The 27,768-nt window shown below is 44.5% G+C and overlaps 1 protein-coding gene across 5 annotated transcripts in view; it reads left to right on the top strand.

Moving 5' to 3' along the window:
- The window catches only part of RGL3 (ral guanine nucleotide dissociation stimulator like 3), a 357,925-nt gene that overhangs the window by 185,912 nt on the left and 144,245 nt on the right, over positions 1 to 27,768 (top strand). For all 5 annotated transcript variants that reach the window (XM_078684184.1, XM_078684186.1, XM_078684183.1 and 2 more), the window contains exon 2: positions 27,493 to 27,600. In XM_078684184.1, coding sequence (XP_078540310.1) covers positions 27,493 to 27,600 — 108 coding nt within the window. The remainder of the gene's footprint in view (positions 1 to 27,492; positions 27,601 to 27,768) is intronic.

Genomic DNA, 27,768 nt, shown 5'->3' with positions numbered 1-27,768 from the left:
TCTAATCATGGAGTCCCACTCTGGGCAATAGCTTACTTAATCTCCACAACGGCCCCCACAACGCTAAGGATGCCTGGCTTCACCTTGGCTTCACCTTGGGGGTGGACATTTCACAGGGAAAAGCCAGGAAGGGTTCCACAGCGGTATGCGTTACAGCGCCAGGCCAGGGTATAAGTGCGCTTTACAAGTACAAATTTCATTTCAAAGCACGAGTATGCAACAGCTGGCACTGCATTACAATTGTGTGCTCTATTTTCAGGGCCGCTGGATTTATGCAGCAAGGGAGTACGAGATTATGCGGCACTAAAAGATAAATAATGCGGCACACTTTCTGAAAATATTGCTTCGTTATTACACATGGTCACACTGTCTGGGCAAATATTACACCTTATCAGTACCAGTTTAATACCCAAATACAGCAAAAAGCAATTTAAAGATGCCCAGTCAACCTTTGTGAAGGGATTTCCACTGTGCGGGGACACATCACACGTATTTAATGACCTTTGATGCGTTTGAGCTAGAAACCTTTTTTTGTTACAATTTGCAGATTATGCAGCAAGTGATGGGTTACGTGGCAAATGCGGGAAATCTAGAATTATGCGGAAAACGACGCAGCCACAGAATCGCATAATGCCAGCGGCCCAGATTATATTAGCTGATTGTATTGTGACAGTAAAGGTTGATGACTCTATATATAGATTTAAGTAAGCTCACATGAACGAGTTTGCCATATGTGAGCCAGACTTTGGTATGTTTATATTTTAAATTGTATATCTAATAACTCTATCATAGGAAGCAGTAGTTCACTCTATTCAACTATATTTGAATTCCTATTTTTATTGGCCTAACTTTGGGCTCATTTTCTTATGGGTGCAATTAAGGAAAATAAGGTATAGTGATGTGAGGTTGCTTATCCAGGATCACACCGTTTACTCTAGTGTCGAAGCCAGGATTTCCCATCACACATTATGCAGTTCAGCCACAGGAGTTACCGCCTTTTCCATCTGATTTTACAGACATGAACAATGCTTTGTTCACAGCTCACTTTAGGTGGCTGAATCAGATTGCTGTGCTCAATACGATGATTAAATAAGACTTTAGAAAGTATATTAAACACATAATGAAAGGGCTTGGTACTAAATATATATTTCTAGGAACAAGGTTGAGGAATTAGGAGTGAGTGATTCCCAAAAGATTATTTGCAAGATTAGTGTGGGGCCTGACAACTTCAAGCCCCAACTGGAGTGTTCACCACTCAAGAACCCCAATGACCACATAGTCCAAACATTCCAGAATACCCTGGACGGATCCCTGTCCACACCATGGGCCCGATGTAGGTAATCCCAGATTATAGATTCTTAAATACCGAATCATACCGATTCGGTATTTAAGAACTGGCAATCGGGATGTAGGTAATATTACCGAATTTCTTACCGAATCGGTATGATTCGGTAATTAATGAATCGGTATTTACCGATTCGGCAATTGCCATTGATTCCTATGGGCCTTGAGGCCCATAGGAATCAATGTCAATTACCGAATCGGTAAATACCGATTCGGTAATTGGGGAAAACATTGAAGGGTGGCAGGGTGTCACTTTGACACCCTGTTGCACCCCTCAATTGTGCATGGGTGCACATGTTGCAGACATACATGCCCGGCATGTATGTCTGCAACATGGCACTGTTTAAAAAGCAAAAAAAATGCTTTTTAAAGGGTTTTCATAAGCTACCACCAACTTCTAGTTGGTGGTAAAGTGAGAATTCTTAAACCCCTGTAGCACTGATTACAGTGCTACCTACATGTCAAAATACTGATTCGGTAATTATACCGATTCGGTATTTTACCGATTCGGTACAATTACCGAATCTGTATTTTAACATGCCCCTACATCCCAAACTCCAAATACCGGTCGGTAACGGCCGAAATTACTGAATTTCGGCCGTTACCGACCGGTATTTGCCTACCTACATCTGGCCCATGTGTCTTTATCAAAGGATTGGACTCCATCAGTGAAGCTCCCACTCTGATTCTGAACAACTCAAAGTTCGTAGTCACGTACCCAGACACCTGGAAACGGACCGCAGTACTAACCTTCCTAAAAAAACCTCAACAGACACCGAAGACGCCAGTCAGCTACCAGTCTATGTCCCTGCTGCCCTACTAGCAGAAGTCATGGAAAAAAATAACAAACAGAAGCCTAGCCACCCACCTTAACAACAACCACCTCCTCTATACTACTCAATCCTGATTCAGGTCCAACCATAGTACAAAGAACGCCCTTATTGCCGTCACTGACAACATCCTGATGATCATGGACAGAGGTGACACTGCGGCCCTCATCCTTCTTGACTGTTCCGCATCCTTCAACACCAGCTCCCAACCTATCCTTATCCAATGACTCCACATAGCCGACTGCCGACTGCCGACATCCAATGACGCACATTTGGCTGGATTTGCTCTTTTCTGACAGGCTGCACCCAGTCGGTTAGCCTGCTCCCTTCACCTTGGCAGCTGCTAATCTCATCTCTGGAGTTCGACAAGGATCTTCGCTCAGCCCCTCCTAGCTCTTTGCCAACATCATACCATATGCTGGTGACACCCAGCTCATACTCTTCCCTTCTGACGAGATGCCACACAGCTAGACCAATTTCTCCACTTGCATGTTCGAAGTTGTCAGATGGATGAAAAGCAGCTGACTAAGGCTCAACACAGACAAGACAGAAGTAGTAATCTCTGGCAAAGACACCTCACTCTGGGACTCCACCTGGTAGCCTGCTGAACATGAACCCACACCCCTTCCGGCAACATATGCAAGAACCTCAGAATAGTAATCGCCAAACAACTCACCAAGACCAGCCAAGTGAATGCAGTCTCCATTTCCTGCTTCCACACTTTCAAGATGCTTAAGAAGATCTTGAAATGGCACCCTACTAACACTTGCAGAACCCTAACCTAAGCCCTCATCACCAGCAAGCTGGGCTACTACAATGTACTCTATGTCGGAATAAACACTCAACTGACCAGAAGACTCCAAACCATGCGAAACTCAGTGGCCAAGCTCACCCTCTGCTCCCACCCCACACTCCCATCACTGAGTATCTCTAAGAGCTCCACTGTCTTACAATGCACAAACAGGTACTCTTCAAATTCCTCACGCATGCATACAAAGCTTTACACAACATTGGCCCTAAGTACCTCAATAACTGTATAAACTTCCACTAACCTACCAGACACCTCTGCTTTGCCGGACTCCTACTTGCACACACCCCTGCAAATATAGACTCAGGTTTGGCGGTTGCCTTAAGCCTGGAACAAACTGCTCCTGCACACCATGGCTGCCATCTCATTTCTTGAATTCCACAAGAAAATGAAGACCTGGCTCTTGACCTAGAACCTACCCTAGCTCGGCCCATACAGCTTCTATTTCAGTACAGGAATACCCTCCTGGGTGAGGTGTGTGCTAAGCAAATACATATAGCATAACAATGTAAAACAGTGTAAAGTGCACAGATTAAACATGCAAAGCAATAGGTCTGGGTTTAATGTGCTAATGCATGTAGCGTTAGTGCATTAGAGCTAGAGACAGCGAGGAAGTTGACAGCAAGAGCTATAGTTGTAAAGTAGTGCCTTGGATGAGAGTGAATACTCCACTGGACTGAACAAACTCCTAATCCAGTGGCTAAAAAAGGCTGTTTAAAGCAAGCCAGTGGTTGAACGGAGCAGACCCAAAGCCCACTATATGTATAATGTTAGCAATATGTCTGTTTTACAGGGGTGCTGTCCAAACCCAGACCAAACACAAACAAGCATTGGCTAAGCCAATAGATGTCACCTATGCAAGAGCTATTGGCTTTGCCAATGTGTTTTACCCATATTGCACACCTGCCTGGCTGCTGTTCAGCATGGCTAAAAGTTAGTGGCATAACGGAGAGTGGCATAAAGTGGCGTTTCATAAAGTGGAGTGGCTTGGAGTAGAGTGGAGTGTTATGAAGTGGTGTGGAGCGGCAAAGAGTGGCATAGAGGAGAGTTGAGTGGCATAGAGAGTTGTTGAGGGAGTAGAGTGTCGTAGAGAAGAAAGGTGTAGAGTGGAGTAGAGTGTCATAGAGTGGAGCAGAGTGTCGTGGAGTAGAGTGATGTAGAGTGGAGTGGCATAGAGTGGATTAAAACAGAGTGGGGTAGAGCAGAATGGAGTGGCATAGAGGGTTTTGCATAGACTGTTGTTCAGAAGAGTGGCGTAGAGCTGAGTAGACTGTCGTAGAGTGGAGTGGCACAGAGTGGAGTACTGAAGTAGCATGGAATGGCATGGAGTGGAGTGGTGTGAAGTAGCGTGTCATAGAGTGGAATGGCGTAGAGTGGAGTAATGTGTCATAGAATAGAGTGGAGCAAAGTGGCATGGAGTGGCATAGAGGGAATTGTGTAGAGCATCGTAGAGTGAAATAGTGTCGGAGAGGTGGCATAGAGTGGAGTAGAGTATTGCGGAGTAGCATGGAGTGTCATAGAATGGAGTAGAGTTTAATGAAGTAGAGTGGAGTGTGGTGGAGTAGAGTGACCTAGAGTGATGTGGTGTAAAGTACAGAGTAGATTGGCATAGAATGCTTTGGCAAAGAGTGCATTTTTAGTAAAGTGGTGTAGAGCGCATTGGCATAGAATGCAGTGACTTAGAATTGAGTTGCATACAGTACAGTTGCTCAGGGTGGATTGTTTCAGAGTAGAGTGAAGTGGCGTAGTGTGGAGTGGTGCAGTGCGGAGTGGCACAGGGTGGAGTGGTGTAGAGTGCAGTGGTGTAGTGTAGATTTTTTCCGAATCAAGTGACCTGGTATAGAGTGGAGTGGTACAGGGCAGAGGTGTACAGTAGAGTGGCGTAAAGTAGAGTGGAATAGAGTACAGTGGTGCAGAGTAGTTCAGAATGACGTAGAGTGCAATGGCGTAAAGTGGAATGATGCAGAGTAGAGAGGCAGAGTGTAGCGGCATAGAGTGCATTGGCATATCATAGAGTTGAGGGGTGCAGAGTGGAGCGCAGTGGCATAGAGTGCAATGGTGCAGAGTAGAGTGGTGGAGAGTTTAGTGGTGGAGAGTGGAGGCTTGCGGAGTAGAGTGTCGTATGGTGGTGTGGTGTAGAGTGCATTGGCGTAGAGTTCTGGGGTGCAGAGTAGAATAGAGTGTTGAAGAGTGTGATGTCATACGGTAGACTGTTATAGAGCAGAGTATAGTAGCGTAGAGTGCAGGGGTGCAGAGTAGTTGGCACAGAGTGCAGTGGCGTAGAGTGCATTGGTTTTAAGTAAAGTGGTGTAGAGTGCATTGGTGGAGAGCTCAGTGGTTAGAGTAGAGTGGTGTTGAGAGCAATGGCATATAGCACAGTGTTGCAGAGTAGAATAGAGTGTTGAAGAGTGTGATGTCATAGAGTAGATTGTTGTAGAGCAGAGTATAGTAGGGTAGTGTGCAGTGGTGCAGAGTAGTTGGCGCAGAGCACAGTGGCGTAGAGTGCATTGGTTTTAAGTAAAGTGGTGTAGAGTGCATTGGTGGAGAGCTCAGTGGTTGGAGTTCAGTGGTGTAGAGCAGAATGCTGCAAAGCAGAGTAGAGTGGAGCAGCGTAGAGTGTAGAGCATAGAGTGCGGTGGCGTAGAGTGCAGGGGCACAGAGTGCAGTGGCGTAGAGTAGATTGTTTCAGAGTAGAGTGAAGTGGAGTGGAATGGTGAAGGGTAAAGTGGAGTCATTCAGAAAAAAGTGCAGTAGCATAGAGTAGTGGCGTATAGAGCACTGGTGTGGAGTGGTACAGAGTAGAGTGCATTGGCATGGAGTGCAGTGGCATAGAGGGCAGTGTTGCATAGTAGAGTAGAATTGAGCGGAGTGTCTAAATTGTAGCAGTGTAGAGTGTAGAGGCCTAGACTGGAGTGGTGTAGAGTGCAGTGATGAAGAGTGGATTGGTGATCAGTAGAGTACAGGGGGTAGAGTGCATTGGCATAGAGTACAGTGGAGTAGAGTAGAGAGGTGTAGAGTGTGTTGGCATAGATTGCGTTGGCATTGAGTGCAGTATATTTTATTTTAATTTATTTAGAGTTTTTGATAAAGCATGCACATGACCCAGGGGTATCAGAGCCCTGTACATAGGGCTGAATGAAACAAGATGAAAGGTATAGACACAGATATCTCTAGAGTAAAGAGCTGCATTGGGCTGTTGCAACAAATATCATAATTATAAAACTGTCAGTCCATTAAAATTCCATTAGTCATCGTAGCTCTAGCTGCTTCGTGGTGGGTATTAACTGCTGCTCTGAAGCTATTCACAACCACGTACCCAGAGGATCATAGAGTTAGAGGGTTCTTCAGTAAGCGACGTGACTCTTACCAATCTAGAGGTTGCTGGCATTCAGACGTCACTTGTGCCCTGTCTCTCCAAAAGACTATACCAGGAATCTATTCATTAGGATCTTTTTTTACCAGTTTTTTAAAGAAGTGGATCAATGGATTTGGGCGTACCGTGGGTGGTAAGGAATTCCAGATCCATGGCACTGCTCCCGAGAAGGATCCAGTGTACGTTTTTTGCTTTCGGAATCTAGGAGGTAACGGCCTGAGAGAGTTAGCGCTTCTTAGGTAGCGCCTCCCACCGGAAATTCGTATCTTTACTGCCAGGTAACTTGGTTCTTTAAAATGTAATGCTGTGTGTGTGAGGCAGGCAATTTTCAGTTGAGCTCTTGCTTCAAGGAGAAGACAATTTAGATGCCTAAGGAATGGGGTGATGTGGTCAAAGCATCTAGTACCTGTTACCAGTTTTGCTGCTGTATTAAGAGTCGGTTTGAGTGGAGCTGTTCTCGTTTTGGGTAGTCCTGACAGTGCAGCTGCACCGTATTCTAGTCTGGAGCCCACAAGTACTTGTACTGTTTGTTTGAAGTCTGAAGGTGGTAGAAATGGTTTAAGTTTTTTCAGTATTCTGAGTTGGAAAGTGGCCCTGCGTGTGATCGCACTGATGTGAGCTTTCATATTTAGACTTTTATCCAGTGTTATTCCCAGTGATTTTGTGGAATCAATGAAGGTAGGTGTGCAATTGAATGCGCCTAGGTGCTTGAACTAATCATGGATGCCTGAGGAGCTGTTTGGTGGGGAGAACAGAAGGAATTCAGTTTTCAGAGAGAGTTCAGCTTTGGCTTTTTTTGTTAGAGACAGGACTGGGTTTTGACTAAAGTGTCATTTAGTTGAATGACTTCGTCTAGTGAGGATATCTTTAAGTATAGTTGTGTATTGTCTGCGTACATGTGGTATGCAATGTTTGATTGGTTGAGAATTACAGTTAGTGGTTTCATAAATAGGTTAAATAGTGTGGGTGAAATGGTCGACCCTTGGGGGACTCCAAATCTCACTGGTGAGGAGTCAGAGAATGAGTTGCCGAGTTTGATGCACTGTGAGCGATTATGTAGGAAGGAAGCAAACCAAGAAAGCACTTTCCCTGATAACCCCATTCTGTGTTCTAGTACTTTTAGTAGGATGTTGTGATTGACCCTGTCAAATGCTGATGAGATATCTAGGAGGATGAGTAGGCACGAGTTGTTGTTGTCTGGTATCTTAAGTGTGTCCTCCATTTTATGCATGATGGCTGATTCATTGCTGTGTCCTGTTCTAAATCCTGATTGAAATTTGTTAAGTAGGTCGAATTGGTCAATGTGCTGGCTCAATTGGTTGTGCACACATTTTCCCAGCAATTTTGCTAGAAAGGGGATATTTGACACCGGCCGAAAGTTGCTCAGGATTGTAGGGTCAGCACCTGCTTTTTTCAAGAGGGGTGTCACTTGACCGATCTTCAGGCTTTTTGGAATCCTTCCTTGTTTTAGTAATGAGTTTACAATCTCAGTTAGTGTAGGTGGGAAGATGTGACTTAGTTCTTTCTTTACTGTTGTGGAGGGGATGGGGTCATTGAAATGTGAAGTTGGTTTCATAGATATTAAAACCTTGTAGACCTCGTCCTCTGTTGGTGTTTTGAACTCGCTTCATGTAGTTTGATTTTTGGTTTTGGAAGGGTGGTTCAACAATGGTTCCCTACCTTGGCCAGTAGGGTCATAGATGGGATGGCGATCATTGACTCTATTGTCTTGTGAACTGTGACTGTCGGTTGCAATTTCCTTTTCGATTTCTAAGATTGTTTCATTGAAAAATGAAGCAAACGCTTCACATTCTTCCACTGCGTTAATACTGAGCTTAGTTACACAGTTTGCTCTAGTTTGTTGGTTGACAATTTCAAACAGTCGTTTTGGACTTTTTTTGCATTATCTTGTTGGATTCTGAAGTATGGTGCTTTGGCTTCCCAGATGCTTTTTTTGCATCAGTTTAGTCGTTCCTGAAGTCTTCTTAGAAGTAATGTTGAGGGTTCCTGTCTCCATATTCGCTCCGCTTGTCTGAGACTTCTCTTTTCCTCATTTAGGCTTTGAGTGTACCACCGTTGGGAAGGTTTGTTTCTTTTCTTGAGTCTCAAGGGGCTACTGCCTCCATTATATTTGATGCTGTTCGGTTGTAGTGTTCGGCTAGTTCGGACACATTCTGTTTTGATGCTGGAGAGGTGAGGTTTCTTTTGCACAATTCTGTCAGTTTCACTTTATCTATGTTTTTAGTGTCTCTGACCCAGTATTTTTGTTTGGTTATTTGCCCTTTGGTTGACTGTGTGTGCGTCATTAGGTGGAATAATATTGAGTAGTGACCCGGCCAGTCAATGGGTGTTATTGAGTTTATTGACAATGCCCCTTCTCTGGATATGATTAGGTCAAGCGTCGAGCCTTTATTGTGTGTTGTGCTCGTGCAGGATTGGGTAAGGTTTTGGTCCTCTAGGAATTGTTTAAGGGTGGAGACCTGTGAATCATCCTCGTTGTTCCAGTGAAAGTTAAAGTCTCCGAGAATAATCGCATTGGGGTGTAGCATAGAATGTATTGTGATTGTTTCCATTATCTGTTCAATGAACAGCTGGTTGTCTCCTGGAGGGTGATAAAACAGGTGTACTTTGGTTAGTGATTTCTCTGCTGTGTAGATTTCTGCCCCCATTTATTCACAGGATGTGAGATTGTCTACAGGGAATGTTTGATTTGAAGGGAGTTCTCATGAATGACTGCAATCCCGCCTCCAGGTTGATGCTGTCTGTATCGGTGTTGGATGGTGTAATTTGGAGGAACAAGTAAATCCAGCATGGGTGCGGACCATTGATTTAGCCAGGTTTCTGTCAGGAAAAGACTGTCCAAGTCGTGGTGAAAAATGGTTTCGGCAATGTCTGTGGCATGTTTGATCGCTGATCTGCAGTTTAGTAACATACATTTAGTGGACGGTTTTGAGGGGGACGATGGATTGAGATTTAGTTCCCTTGGGATTTCAATTAGGTTCTCATGGTTTGTGTTCTGTGTTTTTCCCGCGGGTTTCGCCTTTCATTGAAATTCACGGTCTGTATGTTGAAGACTTGTGTGTTGGATGGTTGTGAATGGACGTTGTAATGTTGAAGCAAGTTTTCAATGTCTTTCGTGGATAGATGGTTCTGTGCTCTCTTGGGTCGACAAGTGGATGGCCAAGGTTGGGTGTCGTAGCAGCATGCTGAAGGTGATATGTTATTAGCAAACATGGTTACTGTTACTGTATACTCGTGCAGAGTAGAATGAAGTGGTATAGAGTGCAGCGGCGTAGAGTTCAGCGGCAGAGAGTGCAGTCTTGCAGGGTAGAATGCCGTAGAGTACAGTGGTATAGTGTTGAGTGCACTGGCGTAGAGTGTAGTGGTCAGTGCTTCATTTGTAAAATATAAAGTGCAGGTGCTCAAATGTTTGTCGGAGGCTACACCTACTTTTCTCCAGCTCCACCCACTTCCTGCACTGGCTCACCTCACTTCCTCAACTGGCACTGTTAAGTCAGATGTAATACCCAATCTGAATTTAAGCAAGGAAGCCTTCCTCATAATAAGGTTATGATCACACTAGAGGAATATTTTTTCTACTGAGCGAAATAAGTACATTTTCACTATAACCTTGCCCTACAAATTACAAGCATCGCTCAAAAGTATTGAACAATTAAAGATGTGTAACGCCCTGTTTGGGAGCATAATGTAGAGGATGCTATAATAAAGGGCGAGGATTCAGCTCAAAACGTACGATTTAGACAATCTTGATGCACAAATGGGTATAACGTCTGACAGATATGTTTCTAATCTCTCATCTTCATAGCTTGATTTTGCTCACTAGAAAGTGTCATTCATAGTCGTTGAAATGTCACCATAATTACACTGAATTTACAGAAATTATGAAAATGGCACTCTTAGCAATCTGAAACCTTGGCAGCTGTGCGGCGGTGTCAGTGTCACTGTCACTACCTGGCAAATAAACTCTCCACTGTGAGCCCTGCTGCCAAGAGAAGACCGGACACTTCCTTCCAGGCCTGGCTGTTCCCCATTTACTCATCCAGCCTCTGCCTGCGAGAGAACCAAGCTGCTTCCTTCTATACTTGCTGTTAAAAGCCCCCTACCCGAGTTAAGGGCCCAACTCGAAGACCTATAAGGGATAACGGGTGAACCCTTTAATAAGTGGTATTGACATACATACACAGAAGGTTAATAAGCTGTTAGCATTTTGCCCAATGGTAATATGATATTCTAAACTGGAGCTAAAAGTCTTCCAAGGCAGTGCAAGCAAGCACCTCAATCCATCGGTCTAGGTAAATGGAGAGAACACATTATTCGGCTGTGTCCGGCCAGTGGCTGTCTGCTGATGCCAAACTACACTCACCTGCTAAAGCCCCCAGGACCCTGCTATCTACAGAAACCTAAAGAAATGCCTCCATGCAAATAAGGAAAACCTTTCTCTGTGCACCCTCTCTATGCGACTGCATGGAGATATCAGCGCAGGGCAAAGGAGCAGGCAGGGGCCACACTGGGTGCCTCATATGAGTTGGCGCACTGACTGTGGCCACCGCTTGAAACGGGGAAAAAAGGAGGTACTGTGGATGCCCTAGACATCCCTCTCCGGGCAGGTGCAGTGACAACAGGCCATGTTGCCATTGCATTGTGAAAAGTGGAACAGCTACTTTAGTCAGCTGGTCATTTTTTCACTAATGTGCTGTCTCCATAGCAGTTTCAGTCAAGTGAGGTAGGGTTTCAATCTACTGAGGTGGAGGGTCCCTCCAGTGAGGGGAACGTTTCGGCCCATTCATTTAAGGGTCTCTCAGACTAACAGAAAGGAGTCTAAGAGACCAGTGAAACAAGAATGCAGCTGAGTGAAGAGGTCTTTGACCATTATTAAGGCAGGTATTTAAGGCTAGTGGCATGCTAGTATCAGTCAAGTGAGTCAGGTGGATGTCTCACAGGTGACAGGAGGTGTATCAGTCTATTTAGGAGGGTTGCTCATTGTGACGATGAAAGAGAGTGTCTAACCAATGTGAGTAGGTATTTTGTAGTAAAATGGTGTCTGAGACTAAAGGCCTGGTGTCTTGGTTCACATTGTTACTTGGGGGGCTCACAACAAGTGACATAGGATGCAAACACATTGCGGAAAGGACTCAGAGGCTTTGTGTGTAATCTTAGAGTTGCAGATTAGATGAAGATAGGTTGAGGTCTCATAATATTGAGTTTCGAGTCTTATCTGGTCTGCAAGTATGGAAAAATCACACTCCTTCTGGTTAAGGGGCATCAGCCATGGCATTAGGATCCGGGTCTCCTTTGGGGGCCGGGCCCACATCCTCCCTTGCTTGCTATCATGATTCTTTGGCCGGGGCATACATGAGGCACTTTATTTGTCTGTGATGCTGATAGGTGACTGGCTTCCAGTCCTTTTAAATACTTTAGACTCCTCAAACGTTCGCCCCTGCTGTAAGACCAACGGCAGAGGAGCAGCTTTAAAACAAGCACATAGGCAGGAAAATGTCATTCTGATGTTCAGTATATCCGATATGGCCTCTCCAAATCCAATATACAAATGAAAAGGTGTATGGAGCCAGTTGCACACAGTTGGGCGCCACACCTTTGTGGACTGAAGGCATTACAAATTGATCTGGTACTTGGTAGCATGTCATCAGTATGGAAGCATTGGTAACCAAATGAATATTAATTGGAGGCTGATGGAGGCTCATATGAGGAAATAGATGCATGGGCTTTAGAGCTTCTTCACAGTAGACACAATTACCTTAAATTCAGCGGTCACGCCACTATTTCATTCTGGCAAAGTTTCACTACTGGAACTTGATCTATACTCATTGTCAAGTAGTCATACAATAACTGCAAGAAGTGATGGTGAGCCAAACATAGAGGGAGACCTACACAGTCAGGAAAACCACATTCTGAGTGCACCCTGGTGCCCCTTGAATCGTAGTGAGTGGAGTACATGATACATTGAAACTCCTACACTCTGGCACAATGAATGAGTAAAGGCTTGGGGATACGGGTTAGGGTTCCAGCTTCTTGTCTCGCAAGTGCGGGGCAGGAGGTGGATGGCAGAAAGGTGACTGCGCAAGCTGCCTGTGCGACGTGCGTCACTCCCGGTGTTGCAATGGTAATGGGAAGCCTGCATCGGATTGGCCTTTCCAACTAGGCCATCGCACCATCATGACTGGAACTGCTGTTGTGCCCACAAGAATTGCTTCAATAATACAGGTCCATTTTGCCATTTTTGTGTGCTAGGGCCTAGGGCGGTTGATAACACATTCTCAGTTGGGTGGACAGTGGACTCCATGTGTCTATTTATTTTGGAGCAATACTAAGGGACCAGAATAGGACCACATTTCAGTGATTGCTCTTTATTTACTGATAGCCATCCATTCCAATTTCAGTACATGAACAAGCGCCATCAAATAATGTTTGTGTAACGGCGTAAGAAAACTGTAATTTAAACAGTATCACGAAGCTCGATAGCCCCGTACACAGACCCTGGTACAGTGCCACACCAAGAGGCTCATTCGGCAGCCCAAGCTATGCCACTGGCTGGGGGCGGACAGTAACGATGCCACGTTTATGGCTACTACTGCTTACTGTTAAATGAATACTGCTATTTAATAGTACTTACTGCTTACGGTTACATGTTGGACTGGGCCGGGCACACTGCCTTAGAGTCATAATTATTAAACCAGCCTGGGCCTGGTGCTAATGTCTGCCGCCTACCCTCAAGGTCATCGTTGCCTTGAATGATGATGGCTGCGGGTGTGAAGGGGCGTGGCAATGTGAATGAAATCTGCGCACATTGCCGCGTGCACACCTCCTACCCCGGAACAACCAAATCCAGCCCAATGCCTCAATCTCGATTTCCCGCCCACGGCGTAGAATACAGTCAGTGGTGCAGAGTAAAATACTGTAGCATAGAGTGCAGTGGCATAGAGTGTTTTAGAGTAGAGTTTTCATAGAGTGTAGTGGTGCAGAGTAGTTGGCGTAGAGTGCAGTAGAATAAAGTGCATTGGTTCTGAGTACAGTGGTGTAGAGTGGATTGGCAGAGACAGCAGTGGTATAGAGGAGAGTGGTGTAGTATAGAATGGTGTAAAGTAAAGCAGAGTGCAGAGTGCAATGGTGTATGATGCATAGGCGAAGAGTGGAGGAACGCAGAGTGAGTAGAATGGCGTAGAGTGCAGCGGCATAGAGTTTATTGTTTCAGAGTAGAGGGAAGTGGATTGGTTTGTAGTGGTGCATGGTAGAGTGCAGTGGCATAGAGTAGTAGCGTAGAGTGCACTGGCGTGGCATGGTACAGAGTAGAGTGTATTGGCGTAGAGTGCAATGGTATAGAGTGCAGTGTTGCAGAATAGAGTGGCATAGAGTGGAGTGTCATAGAGTAGAGTGGAGTGGTCTAGACTAGAGTGGCATAGAGTGCACTGGTGAAAAGTGCACTGGTGCATAGTAGAGCAGAGTGTGGTAGATTGCATTGCCATAGAGTAGAGTGATGTCTAGGAGAGAGGCGTAGAGTGTAGTGGCATAGCCTGTAGTGGCATAGAGTGCAGTGGAATAGATTGCAGTAGAGTGGTGCAGTGTAGAGTGCTGTGGCACAGAGTAGAGTGGCATAGAGATAAGTGGCAGAGAGTGCAGTGGTACTGAGCCGAGTGTCGTAGAGTGCAGTGGTGCAGAGTAGAGTAGCGTGGAGAGCAGTGGCATAGAGTACAGTAGTGCGGAGTAGAAAAGAGTGGCGTAGATTGTTGCAAAGAAGCGAATAGAGGCATAGAGTACAGTGGTACAGTGCCAATTGGGGTAGAGTGCATTGGTTTTGTGTTCAGTGGTGTAGATTGCATTGGCGTGGGGCTCAGTGGTGTAGAGTGAGTGGTTAGAGTAAAGTGCAGTGGCATAGAGTAGAGTGGTGCAGAGTAGAGTTGAGTGGCGCAAAATGGAGTGGTGCAGTGTAGATTGCAGTGGTGTAGAATGGAATAGCGCAGAGTTGAGTAGCGCAGAGTAGATTGTTTCAGATTAGATTGAAGGGGTGTAGAGTGGAGTGATGCACGGTAGAGTGGAGTGATGCAGGGTAGAAAGCAGTGGCGTAGAGTAGAGTGGCACAGATTGAAGTCATGTTGAGTGCAGTGATGCAGAATAAATTAGAGTGGCATAGAGTGGATTGGCATAGAGAGCACTGGCAGAGAGTGAATTGGTACGGAGTAGAGCGTATTGACGTAGAGAGCAATGGCATAGAGTGCAGTGTTGCAGTGCAGAGGGGCATAGAGAGGAGTGACATAGAATGGAGCGGTGCAGAGGAGAGTGGAGTGGCCTAGCGTGCAGTGGTGCATTGTAGAGTAGAGTGGGTTAGAATGCATTGAAATAGAGTAGAGTGAAGTGGTGCATTGTAGAGTAGAGTGGGTTAGAGTGCATTGCAATAGAGTAGAGTGGGGCAGAGCGGAGAGGGGAAGAGTGAAGTGGAGTAGAGTGGAGTGGTGCAGAATAGAATGCAGTGACGGAGTGTGGAGTGGCGTAGAGTCGAATGGCGTAGTGTGAAGTGGTGCAGAGTAGAGTGCAGTGGGGTAAATTGTAGTATGCATGGTGTGGTAGTGCTCTGCCATTACAGACAACACATCTTAAATTGAAATGACCATTACATTTGCCCAGACATACAGTTTTACTGATAAAAGTATACAGAGCACCAGCGGTAATTGTGGAACTGTCATCACACATTGTATTGATTTTTATGATCATATCAAAATATTTGTTTCCACCACACTTCAGAATTACCAAAAAAAGTCCTTCATTTGTGCTTATCTAATTCTGAAATATTGTGAAAAATCTGCAGTTAATTTACAGACATTTAAATGTCATGTGCTAGAAAAAATCCAACATCGTACAGCCTTTCATCCAGCACGCCCCCAGTAGCCAGCATGATTGTCGCATAAATCCTCTCACTTTGACATCTGATAAAGAAAAATAAACACCAAGCTCCCTGGGAATCAGAGCCTGCCATTTGACCTCTGTCTTTGAATGCACAGCAAATGTAACAATATATGAACAAGATTTAAAGGACTGCTTACAGAAATGGAGCCCAGGTGGAAGGTTGCTGTAAATAGGATATGGACCACGGAAGGGATGAACTCAAGCCTAAAACAAATTAAGCCAGCACCCTATCTATGCAGGACCAAGTATGCACTTTGTGCGGAAAAGCCTTTTTTACACTGAAACTTTTCAGACAACTCTTTCCCTGGATCCCATTAAATTGCAGACAAACGGTAACACAGGCTCTGCTCTTGAGCAGACTTGACTAAGGTAACGCCCTGTATGTTGGCATGGCTGACTATCTTTTCTCCGGACTTCAGGTGCTCCAGAACGCTGTCGCTAAATTAATATGCAATAAAAAAAATACAGTTCAGCTTACCACTGCTTGAAGGAATAACACTGGCTACCAGCCCGCCAGGGAGCCAGTTTCAAGCTCCTTTGTTTTGCGCATAAATCCTTGCATAAAAAAGGACCACACATTTTGCAAGATAAGTTACAATTCCATGTCCCTTTGCACAACTTGAGATCGTGCCATCAAGCCCTCGCCTCAGTCAAGCGTACATCCAAGGTTAGAATGGGGGACCGGTCCTTTTCCAAATCAGCCGCGGTCCTTTGGAACAACCTACACCTTGATCTTCGCCTGACAGACGATCACCTGCTGTTCAGAAAAAAACTAAAAACCACCCTGTTCCCTAGATTCTGATCCTACCTAAGAACAAAATTAACTGCATTCTAACCCGTCCTAGCGCTGTGATGTCCCTTGGAATGAATGATGCGCTCTATAAATACTATTAAATACAAAATACTCAGTTCAGAGAGCTAGAGCTGTCGAATATCAGTCATGGGTATCCTCTGCTTTCCAGATGTCTTAAGTGCTGCCATGCCACGTTCAAAGTCGCAACCTGGTGAATGATGTCACAATATGCCTCATAACCTACCATCAAACAAAGGAAGTCCTGGAATTACCTATTGCCGATTGTTAATAAGGTAAGCCTGAGTAAGCAGAAATGTTTTTTTCTATAGTGTCTGACCCCATTGGGAAGCTTATCGAATCAGATGTGAGTATTTCACCCCATGCACGGATCGCAATCGGCCTAAAAGTCCAGTGTGAGTAGCTGACTAACTCCAGAGGTCTCTAAGGTATGTTATGTCAGATGAGAGTCCTTCACCCAGAGCACAGAGACAGTCCTGTTCAGGCACATTCGTTCACAGTCTGAAACATGATCCTTTCCTGTGTCGTGTCTGTTCCGTGCCAAGGGATATCTCACATTGCTGAAGCCAGCACACATTAATGCATTTCTAGGTCTTGAGGGACAAAGTCCACCAAGAGGTGGTAAACAACCAAGAGGACATGTGTTAATAATATCTCTTGGCCTGCAGACTCGAATGGAGATATGTCTTTTCTTGGTCTGAGTCGGAATGAGCTTTTCTCTGCCCAGGTAGGAATGGGTCTTGGCATTTGGAGGAATGGGCTTTTCTTGACCAGGTCTGAAGAGTAATGTGCTTTATTTGCATGGGGTAGAATTGTCCTTTCTTGGTTTGGTAAGATTTTGTCATTTTTTTGTTCATAAGAGCAAATGTTTGCTCGGCAGCCTAAATTATTTTATTCTTTCCAAATAGTATCTTCGTGCAATTTTGCAACTGAATTTACCTAATGATTTGTACGGTATTGTATAATACGATACCTAATGCTTGTTCCTGCATTGTAGAAGATTTACCAAAGTATGCCAGTATGACTTTCAGGAGAAATGAGAAGTTTTTTTTGTCCAAAACGTCATGCCTCAATAATACAATGAAAGACATACCAACTGCTCCTAGAGCATTGATTTCATTGTGATGGTCACTGGGAGGACCTTTCTCTTTAGCTCTTTTAAGAAGCCATGTGTTAACAGGGCCCGTAAAGACAATATCTCAGAGAGAGACTTCCAGTAGGCCATGACAGCTGAAAGTTGAATTCTTAGGGAAGAATACTGCAAGACCACAGTGGATAGATGTAATAGTTAATGTGCTTATCACACCTTGTAACAGGGAAGAGGGTTGTGCTGCTTGCTATTTCACCTCCAGTTGTGAAACTTTTTCAACTTAAGAAAGTATGCCCTTGTGGAGGGGTCTGTAGGAATCCCTTAACCGCGGCTGCAATTCCGCCGCGGTGCTGGCGTTCTATTGAGTGGGCGGGGCTGCGACGGTTGTTGGCCGTTCGCAGCACTGGGGAGGGAGTGCTCCCGTTGGCCGCTGGGACTACGGAAGCGGTTAATGTTCTGTGCGGTCTACAGTCTGTCGTTTCTGGTGGCGACCAGACACAAGCTGTAAGAAATTGGTTGATTGTTTGTGGTGGGTGACTCCCCACCCCAAGATATCATCACAACCTTTGTTAGGGTGAACCCTTAACTCAACTAAATTAACCGGAGCTCAATCCCCTGGTAGGTGTACTATACTTAGGGCAGAGTGTAAACCACCTATGCAATACCAAAACAGTAATTAAGTAAAAATAAAAAACAAGAAAAATCCAAAAGCAAATAAGAAAAATTTAGTAAAATGTAATTTAACAAATGACACCAAAATGAGAAGAATGCAATAAAGGAAACTGGAGATATGAATTGTTTACGTTTTAAGTAGGACTGGCCGAAGAATCACAAAGTGTCATTGATAGTTGATGGGCACAGTAGACCGGGACCTAGGAACAATTTGAGGCTGGTCGTGCTGGAGCTGGCATCGGATACACCAACCAGGTTCGTACTGGTCAAAAATTTTACCTTCTGACTTACAGCCTGATTTAGAGTTTGGCAGATGGGAATTTATTCTGTGAGAGCAACAGAGTCTTCCTGCGAGAGTAGCCCCCCGCCACATTTTGAGATGTCCACCAGACCAATGGACATCTTTTGAAATTACAGGGACCGCCGTACATGCATTGAAAGTTTGACAGACGGCTACATAATCCATATGTCAAACTTTCAACTATGTTTTTATATTCCATACGAAAATATAAACAAGAGTGACCCCGTTGGGGGTCATTTTGCATTTTTTATTCCCCGTTGCTGCCTGGCAGTGATGGACAGTGACAACTGGCCATGTATTCACCCACTCTAAATAGGGAGAGTGAGCACATGGTCAAACCTCAGACAGTCTTTACTACATCGAGGTGTATGTAGGTGGCGGGACACAAAGTAGTCTGCAGCACAGAAGTGTCTCACGGAGGTCCAGGGTGGTCGTATAATGAATGCCACGTTTTCAGGATAGTCAGTTAAAGGAAATGTGCATACAATTTCTAGAAACGGAACTGCTTTGTATAGTTGGTGGTTATCATACAAATCCGTCCTTCCTTTGGACACCCCTGAATATATCTCTTTTAATGATGAACGTCAATTGCTCCGTTTCACAACTTGCCATCCTATAACTTTTTTATTTATTTCTGTCCTGTAAATTCTTCTGTTTGGGATTATTTTATTCAAGCTTCTCCCCGGTGCAAGCTCTGATGTTCCACCAGCTCGCTGCACTATGCTTGATCGAAGAGTACCCAAACTGCCCTTCACTCTTCTCCAGGGAGTGATGTCTTTGACTCTCTATGAGCGACTGCCTGGTTGATGGCAATGTGAATAATGCTCCTCATTGGAATGGACCCCGACCAGCTACTATGAGAACCAAGTATATGCTGGACCACTAGGTACAGGCAGGTAAAGTGATTGGCTTAGGGGTATAGGTTATGGTTCAGGAGGGATGCTAAAGTTAAAACTAAGGTGATGCAGAACACAGACTAGCGACTGGATCTCCTTTAGAGAAGACAATTATTGAGAGACGGGTAATTTCCCAACTCACTGATATCTCTCTCAAACTGGTACGCGTGGGGCAGAGTCATTGACATGGGATTGATTGACACGTGTCTGAATGTAGCCCAGTTCATAAACTGAAGTTGGTCTCTGCTAAGAACAGTGAGAGTCAGCGAAATACTTTGAAGCCAGGAGTAGGGGACTTTAAATATGTGAAGTAGGAATTGTGCAAATATGCAGAACCAAGATGGGAAAGGAATGCATTTCCCCATGTTGGCTGAGGGTGAGAGAGTGAGAAAAGCTTTCCTCATGGAGAAACAAGCATTTACAATGCAATGGTTTCGCCTTTTGAAAAGTTTGAGCTATTGGCATTGTAAATGACAACATTTTTATTTATGTGCTGGTTTTGAAAATAAATAAATAAATGCCATTGTCATTTACAATTCCAATAGCTTAATCTCTCGCAAATGGGGCAGGGCCATGACGAAGTTGTTGCTACACCGATTTTCAAGAAAATGATATAATGTTACACTGGAGCATTCTGCGCAGGTGAAGGCAGAGCTAGGTCTTGAAACCCACTTCATACCCTCATGCACCCCTGGAGAGTACCAACACTGTAAGCAAGGCTGTGCTGCTTCATGATTTTATCGGTCAGTTTATAACTGTAAATATGTTATGCACACAGTCTTCATATTACATACATCTACTAACAAAACGGGAAGACCCCACACACTGGTGTGAGATGGGATAGGAGAACCAATCAATGTTATATTATCCAAAAGAGGAAAACAGCGACACTTTAAAATCCAAACACCCTGCGGCAGCCCAGACATAAGTTGATTAATTAATCGCTTCTGTGAAACTTGAGAAAAACCAGCATTTAGGGCCGGGGCATCAGGGCAGTGTGCCCTGGCCGTGCAAAGGTGAGCACATACATTTGTATTTGTTTCTAAATCCATTCTAATAAATACACTGCAAAGGGAGAGGGTGTAAGTTCTTGAGTGCAGGTCCACGGAGATTACAACATAAATCAGATGCATTGGTATCACCCAAGCAGCTTGTTATTTTGTCAAATTGTCTGGGGATTACCCATGAGAATGTAAATACTAGTGATAAAACGAATTCGTTTGGACAGGAACAACGCAGATCCGATGCGTAGACTTGTGCGCCTCGGCTCTTTGAAGCAGCGGAGCCATGACACGAGGTGATTGACAAACTGAGGGGTAAATGGCGCACCTGCAGGTCTTGTCATACTGAGTATATGAGAACGCCCATGCAAAAAGTAAGTGTTCGAAAATACGCAGTTACTGGCCCAGTTTAAAAATGTTCTTAATGACCGAAGGTGTCACGAAGTTGTGTTTTAGGCCCGCCCCCTGACGATTTCCATCTCTTGATGCCTGCATGTTTATATCATAGAAGCTGCCTTCAGACTTGCGCCAAGTGTAGAATTTTCAACATATGAAAGCTGTTGCTCCCAACAGTGCTGTATGTTTAGAAAAGCCCACTTGCCGTGGCGTTGCTCAAAAGGAGGCCCCCCACTTGCAAAAGGATGCGCCTCACTCACGGGAGAGCATCTCACGCATACACCTCACTCAGAGAAGGGCATCTCGCCCACATCCCTCACTTGAAAGGGCATCACACGCTCACAACCCCTCCGTCCTCGGCACTCACTCAGGCAGAAATACTCATTAGGCAAGCCCCACGCCGGCCAGGAGACCCAGTCGCCTCACCCATCAGACCTTGCTTAAACGGTCATGTATTTCTTGGGCGGAGATTTCAGAATAATTCAAAATAATTACAATATCTACCTTTGCCAAACAGTTTACTTTTTAATTCTTTTTAGTGGGGATGGGGAGAATGTGTAGTAGTTTTAGATGTGCAAGCTGGTTTGCGTTGCGTTTTTTACATTTTGCATTTTTTAAAATTAATTTGTGTGCTCCTGTTTTCCCCGAAGTGGTCCCTTGCAGAAAAAAATAACATGATTGTGGAATTTATTTTAAAGTGTGGTATGTTGTTTAAACTCCACAAACATGTCCTGCATGCACAGGGTGCAATCTTCGGTCACCGTCGCTCGCGGTCCCCGGGGGATATTTCTCCGTTTTTACAGACTTCGTTTAATGAAAATGTGCGGAAAGAGACAAAGAAGACATTCTTTGACCCGCGTTTCGTTCTTTTTTTGTGGGGAGCGAGATTGGGCAGATCTTCGATTAGAGATGCAAATGGGTCTCTTCACCCCAAGGCCGGATCGGCCCTCGAATATTTTATTTAATTTGTAAGTTTGAGTGCTTAGATTTCTCCGTATTCAAAGCCAGTGTAAATTCCCAAGCGAGGCGAAGTCTGTCCAACATACCAATACATTTGGGCAGTGGTCGTTAAAATCCTCGGGGAGGGGGCTCCGGGTTGAGCGGGCCGGGCGAGATGGATGTTTCAACCAGGGCTGGGCACTGTAGGGGGAAGTTGGATGGGCGGGGTCAAAGCGTTTTGTGAATACATTAAGAGACAGTCTCAACCTTTGGGTGGGAAGTCAGGGGTGAGACAGAGAGAGGAGGATGAGACACAGGGGGGTGAGAAACGCAGGCAAAGGGCGTGAGTGGGTGAGACTAGGCAGTAAGCGAGAGACAGGCTCGAGGACACAGACGGGTGTAAGTGTGAAACAGGTATAGTGAGAAAGGCGGGGCGGCGAGTGAGACGGGTATGAGGTGCATGGGTCTGAAGACGCAGGTCACCGGTAGCCTAGTATAATGCGTGACACAAGGAGAGGTGGGCAGCCTGGGCGTGAGACAGCTTGCTTCAATATGGTGTTAATGTGTGAGGCAGAGTGCAAGGGACTGAAAACAGGGAGGGTGTGAGTGAGTTGCTCAGTAAGAGACCCTGACAACACACTTAAGGGTCGAAGCTGTGTCAGATAGAACACTGAGGGGCAGATTTACAAGTCCCTTGCGCTACTTTTGCGTCATTTTTAACGGTGAAAATGACGCAAAAGTGGCGCAAGGGGTTTGTAAATCTGTCCTCAGTATAGAGTGAAGGAGAGACATGCACGCTGAGTGAGTAGGAGAAATTAAAACAGTGGATCAGTAAGAGAGACAAGGCGCCATGGCAAACAAGGTAGGATTCGGGGGGGCGTGTTTTTCGCCCTCTCCCCTTCCCATTGGCTGGAAGGTAAAATTCCAGCCAATGGGAAGAGTAGAGGGCGGGACTTAAAAAAAGACCCAGAAACGCCCCCGAATCGCGTCAAGGCGGGCCCTGAACTCAGTGACGCTCCTCTCCTCCAATGGCTGTCCAGCATTTACGAGGCCAGCCAATGGAGGAGAGGGGCGTGTTCAGGCCCCCATACTACAGACATAAGATTTCGGCTCCGCCCACTGCTTACGCAGTGCGACTGTAGCCGAAACCTAAAAAGGTTTCCCTGCGGAGATATTTTTTATGTTTGCCCAGGAGATTCATGAGTAGAATTCTGTACAGGGGAAATAGGAGCTCTTGGGACATCTCACATGACATCCCCAGCAGTACGCCTGGAAACCTGTGTACACTATGGGAATGTTTGTGAATAGAAATAAAACATAAAAGGGTGCTTACACAGAGATGTAAATCTTTGTCTGTACTTTTATGTGTTTTGCTGAGCAGGCCGCTACCGCTCTAGGAAGTCCTTATGATGGCACCACAGAGAGCCACAAGAGCCCATCTGATTAGAGCAAATGAACGAAAAAAAGGTTTTGATGCTAGGGAAAAGTGAGCAGCAAAATATAATTTTTGGGGGGCACTCCAAAGACAAATGTCCTCACACTGTGCAGGCAGTTATGCAATTTTGCCCTTCTGCCTTATCGTGATATGCCCTAATGAAATTCATCAAGTGAACTTGAGAATCTGCAAGTCCACTCCACATTTTGATGACATTCCCCTATTATAGATGTGCTGGCCAGGGGGCGCTTCCAACGTGTAGTTCATCTTCAGCGGACTACAACCCGCTCATGCGAGGTTGTAGTCGATTGATGGCAGGTAGCAGTTAATTTAAGATCCATATCAGAATGCGCCTTACTTGTACACATGACGGTAAGGTTGCTCAGTCTTGAAATACATCTATCCCTCGCTAACTCTCTTGCCCTTGCCTCTCATCATACATAGGCACTGAATGCGTTTCACTTGAATGACCTACACAAACCCAGGAAGATACCCAGTGAAGGTGTACTCGGCTGTGACTGGCTGTGTTTTAAACTTTAAAGAAAGCCTGGGGCAAAGCTAGCCCCTGCTTTCCACCAGTGTTGTTAAAGTACTATAAATCCTGACCCTCATTAGCGAGAAACAAATCAGGTCTGAACTCCGAGGAGAAGCTCTGTGGCACCAGCACAGATGGGGTTTTGTTTAGGATTTGGAGAAGTGCTTCTCCTGGTGATTGCCTTGAGAGGAGAAGGAAGCTGAACTACCCTGTTTGAGTGGAGCAGGCCTCTAATCAAGAGTACAAAAAAAAGGACCAGCAGTCTGATGCCCGCATGAAGGTTTTCTTGAAGAAGTGAGCTGCCAATAAGCTACTAAGACTTTGCAGCCTCGCTGGTCTGAATCAACCCAAGGCCACCTTTGCTGCAAGAAGGTTGAGGGCCTGTAAAAGGAGTTGTAGGACTGTGAATGTGATGGGGCTACATTGTCCCCGACCGGTCAAGTACCACCACTCACTGTTCGTTTGGTCAATGTGCTTTTTGAGAAAGGCACAGATGTTTTCCTCTTCATCCTAGGCATTAGGGTCATGTCCTGATGTTCCAAGCCTTTCACAGTGTACCCAGAATTGTTTCAGCCACAACTCTAGCCATGACGGTTCTGGTAATATTGCTGTTTCAAGTCGCAATCTGCACTCGAAAATTAAATCCTAGATCCACTGTCTCAGATGGAATACCACTGAGTTCTACAGATTCACTAACTCAAAATCCCTATCTGTGACCCACCACCTTTGATACAAAGACCTGTAAACTCTATTAGCCCGACGCTAGTATGAATACTCCAACTCCTGAGACCATTTGGGATAGGAACACGCCTTTTGACATGAACTGGTCCCTGTACCCCAGACGCAGGCCACTAGCACACCTGTGGCTCTCCGTCATTCCATGGACATCGAAACTTGGGCAGATAATCAATTGGCATATTAATCCTACCGTTTTGACTCAGGTGGAGACATTTTTCTGACTCTTGGCAACCTGCGCTCAAAACTAGAGCTACAGAAACACTATCTCAAAGGATAGGTTTTTTTTTTGTCGCCGTTTGGACACATTATAATGTTCTATCTGACATCTTTTCTCCATTGACATTGATTAGAATTGAAGTGCAAAGTCTATATTAAAAAACTTGAGCCAAGTCTCCATCCATTGTGCTGAGGATTTGAATTTATCAATCCACCTAAATTGTTCAACCTGTAGACTTACAGCGTGCCAATTGGTTACTCAACAGTCATCTGTGTCTAGGAACTTTAGTATATTCGAGGCTGGATCTCTGTGACAGAAGGTGGTGGCACAGGGTTGTCGTAGGTGGATACAGGAAGGCCAAATCCATAAAATAATTTCAGAATAACCACTAAGTATGTAAACAATTTTCATTGACATTCATTGTATTTAAATTTATCGTATGAGGTTATCCTGCAAATCTAGCATAGGTCTGTTTCTCTTCAGTCTGTGAGGACTGACCAGTGTTGGAACCTTCTGGTTTTCTATGGGGTGCTTTATTTTATCTGTAGTTGCCACACACGGAGTTGACCTTTCTACCAGTGTTAACAGACCTTTGAGGACTGACCATAATCTTCGAGAGGGACAAGGCGAAAGGGTGACAGTTTGTACATGGATCTCATTAGGAGATATGCCATCCATAGCCAAGGGTTACAGTGACCAGAAGATTATCTTTGTGGAGATGAAGCATTTCAGTCGAAAATCAGCCTACCAAGGCCTGAGAGCATGAGAGGCTTTAGATATGTCCTTTCTCTATTTTTACCAGAAAGGTTCCTCATAACTTTATCGCTCAACAGTATCTGTAAGCAGTGGAGCCAGGTGCAGGTGGCAAGCAGCAGAAAAGGTGCCTATAGTATCCTTCTTTACCCGCGTCTTCGCATGATGCTGTTTCAGCAGTTGGAAGGGGGAGCTGGGAGATGATGGAACTGTCAGTAGACCTCTGGAAGTTTATCTGAAGGGAAAACGATATAAATGGAGACAGTAGTTATACACTCTTTGATATCAACCACAAGTAGTTTGGAACCCTGTTTAGTTTGGATTGTGAATTCCACACATTGTTTTTATCTTACCCTCTTAAGATTATGCATAGTGCACTTTAAGGTTGCCTTCCCCTTGCAATGTTTATGGCATCATGATTTGCCTCCCTTTCTCTGTGATAATGTCTCTAAACAAAGCACAACTTATTTTATTTTATTTTATTTTATTTTAAGGTTTTATAGAGCGCGAACTTGACCCGTGAGGGTATCAGAGCGCTTTACATAGTCAAACAGTAGTATAGAGCGTAGTATATCATAGGACCTTTACATCATAGAGCTTACAGCAATTGAGGGGTCGTAAGGTAGGCAGGAGCATTCAACAATACATTTATATTTGGGGAAGGAGAGACTGTACAACGGGGCATTTTACAAAGAACAAGATACATATAATTGGCAGGAAGTCACACGAGAACTGTACAAAGTCGCAGGATGAGGCAATAGTCTCTTAGGTAGCTGAGGAGCAGGTTTAGCCAACTCACTTTACATTATTTTGCCCACTGGTATTTAGCACCTCGGTCCCCCTTCTTGGCTCCTATCCTGCATAGTACGAATCAGAAGCAGGATCAAGAAGGACTGGTGTTCCTACAGAAACTTTACAAAGCAGACATTTGTTATACTTTCTTAAATTTGATAAGAAAGGCATTCCCAATTAGGAAACATTATGAAGAGATATATATGTGATTTCAGAAGGTTTCTATGCTCTTATGATTATTTGTTTTTTCTGAAGGATGGTCTTAATATTGCCTTTTGTTACTTTTACTGTTTGTATGCATACATTTTATATATTGTATAATTATGTGTTACTTTTATGGCTTTTGCTGAATAAAGATTATTGACTGTCTAACTGATAAAAAATAATCATATAAAAAAATACAAATCAAACAGACGGTGGTGGCCCATGTCATTAACAAAGAATTCCTGAACACAAATTAACATAACAATCAGATTTTTATTTAACGTGAAATTTCTTCGACCATGAATTGCTGCCCACAGTGATTATTCTATTTTTCCCCAAATACTTTCCCGGTATGATTTCACAAGTGCTTAACCCTAACGCAAATGCTATCCCTTTCTCTAGCTTTCATCCTCAACCTAACTGTTTTACCTTATCCCTTTCCCTGCTAGTAACCCTCCATGTCACCCATACAAAAATCAAACTCTTATCCTAAATCCTGACCTTTCCCTAATAGCTTCCCGTACTCTAGCTCAAACTATATCTTTTTGTAACATATATTTTCTCATTTCAAGGACAATTAAAAATAATCTTTGTGGGGACTTTCTTAATTTTCTCCTCTCATTGCATAAGAATTCTGATCAAGGTATTCTCTGTCATTGATATAATCCCATGCTGACATTAAAAGTAAATCACTACTTACATTTTGTTACGACAGTTTATTTTCACGTAATTTCCGGCACTACGCGTACGCTTTTGATGTGAAATGCCTTAAATTACACCACGTTGTATATTTTCCATACATTTGGGGAAACATTTTATTGTTGGGGTATAGGAACACGAATGAACAGAATGCAAGTGGCTGCAATTCATGTATGAGCGGTTTAGCGCTATTTTCACAGCACAAAATGCGCCCTAGCGTGACGCATTTCGCACAAAAATAATTGCTAAATCTGAGTTTGTGCTTTGCTTGATTTCACATAAGTTCCTGAAATGTAGCAAAATTACGCAACAGGAAATTAGGTGAATTTCATGCCCCTTCAAAATAATGAAACACTCGAGCCATTGCTCTGGCAAGCCATAACCAAGAACCCTAATAGTAACGACCATGCTTGAAGTTCAGGATCAACTGAAATGTTCCTTATTTTCATTTGGAGTATTCGTTTTATAAAAAAAAAATATTGCCCCTGGAAACAGCCTAGTGACTAGGAACTACTGTAGGTTTATAAGATATGAAGGAATAGGCCATTCTTGGCCCACGTTGGAATGGCTTTAACTGCCACTTGTAGGAATGTGCCTCAACTGAAAGGGCTGGGAGCACCTGGTGGTAGGCAAGCATGGTGTTTGACAGCGGGTGAGTGCCGGATGTGGGTTAATAGGAGCCCCACACAGCCTCCGTTTATTCTCATTCTCCTTATTTCAGAACCCGCTGCAAGAATGGGGAGAGGAGGTGGAAGATGGAGCCATTTATGGTGTCACCTTGAGGAGAGTCAAGATGGAGCCGGACAGCGCTGATGGCGGGGGACATACGGTAAGGAGGGTGGCACTGGGCATACACGGTCTTGCGCATGGCAAGCAGTGGTAATGCTTGGCAGTGTCCAGGCCGGCAGCAATGTTGGTGAGTGTATTCATCAGGGCTGGTAGTATTGCCAGTGGATATACTGCTCAGCGTTAGCGGTGGGTATATTGCTCAGGGCTG

This window comes from Lissotriton helveticus, chromosome 1_1, assembly GCF_964261635.1.
Source record: "Lissotriton helveticus chromosome 1_1, aLisHel1.1, whole genome shotgun sequence".
NCBI classification, from domain to species: Eukaryota; Metazoa; Chordata; class Amphibia; order Caudata; family Salamandridae; genus Lissotriton; species Lissotriton helveticus.
Note: the sequence above shows the minus strand (reverse complement) of the source record. Positions and strands in the feature narration are given on the sequence as shown.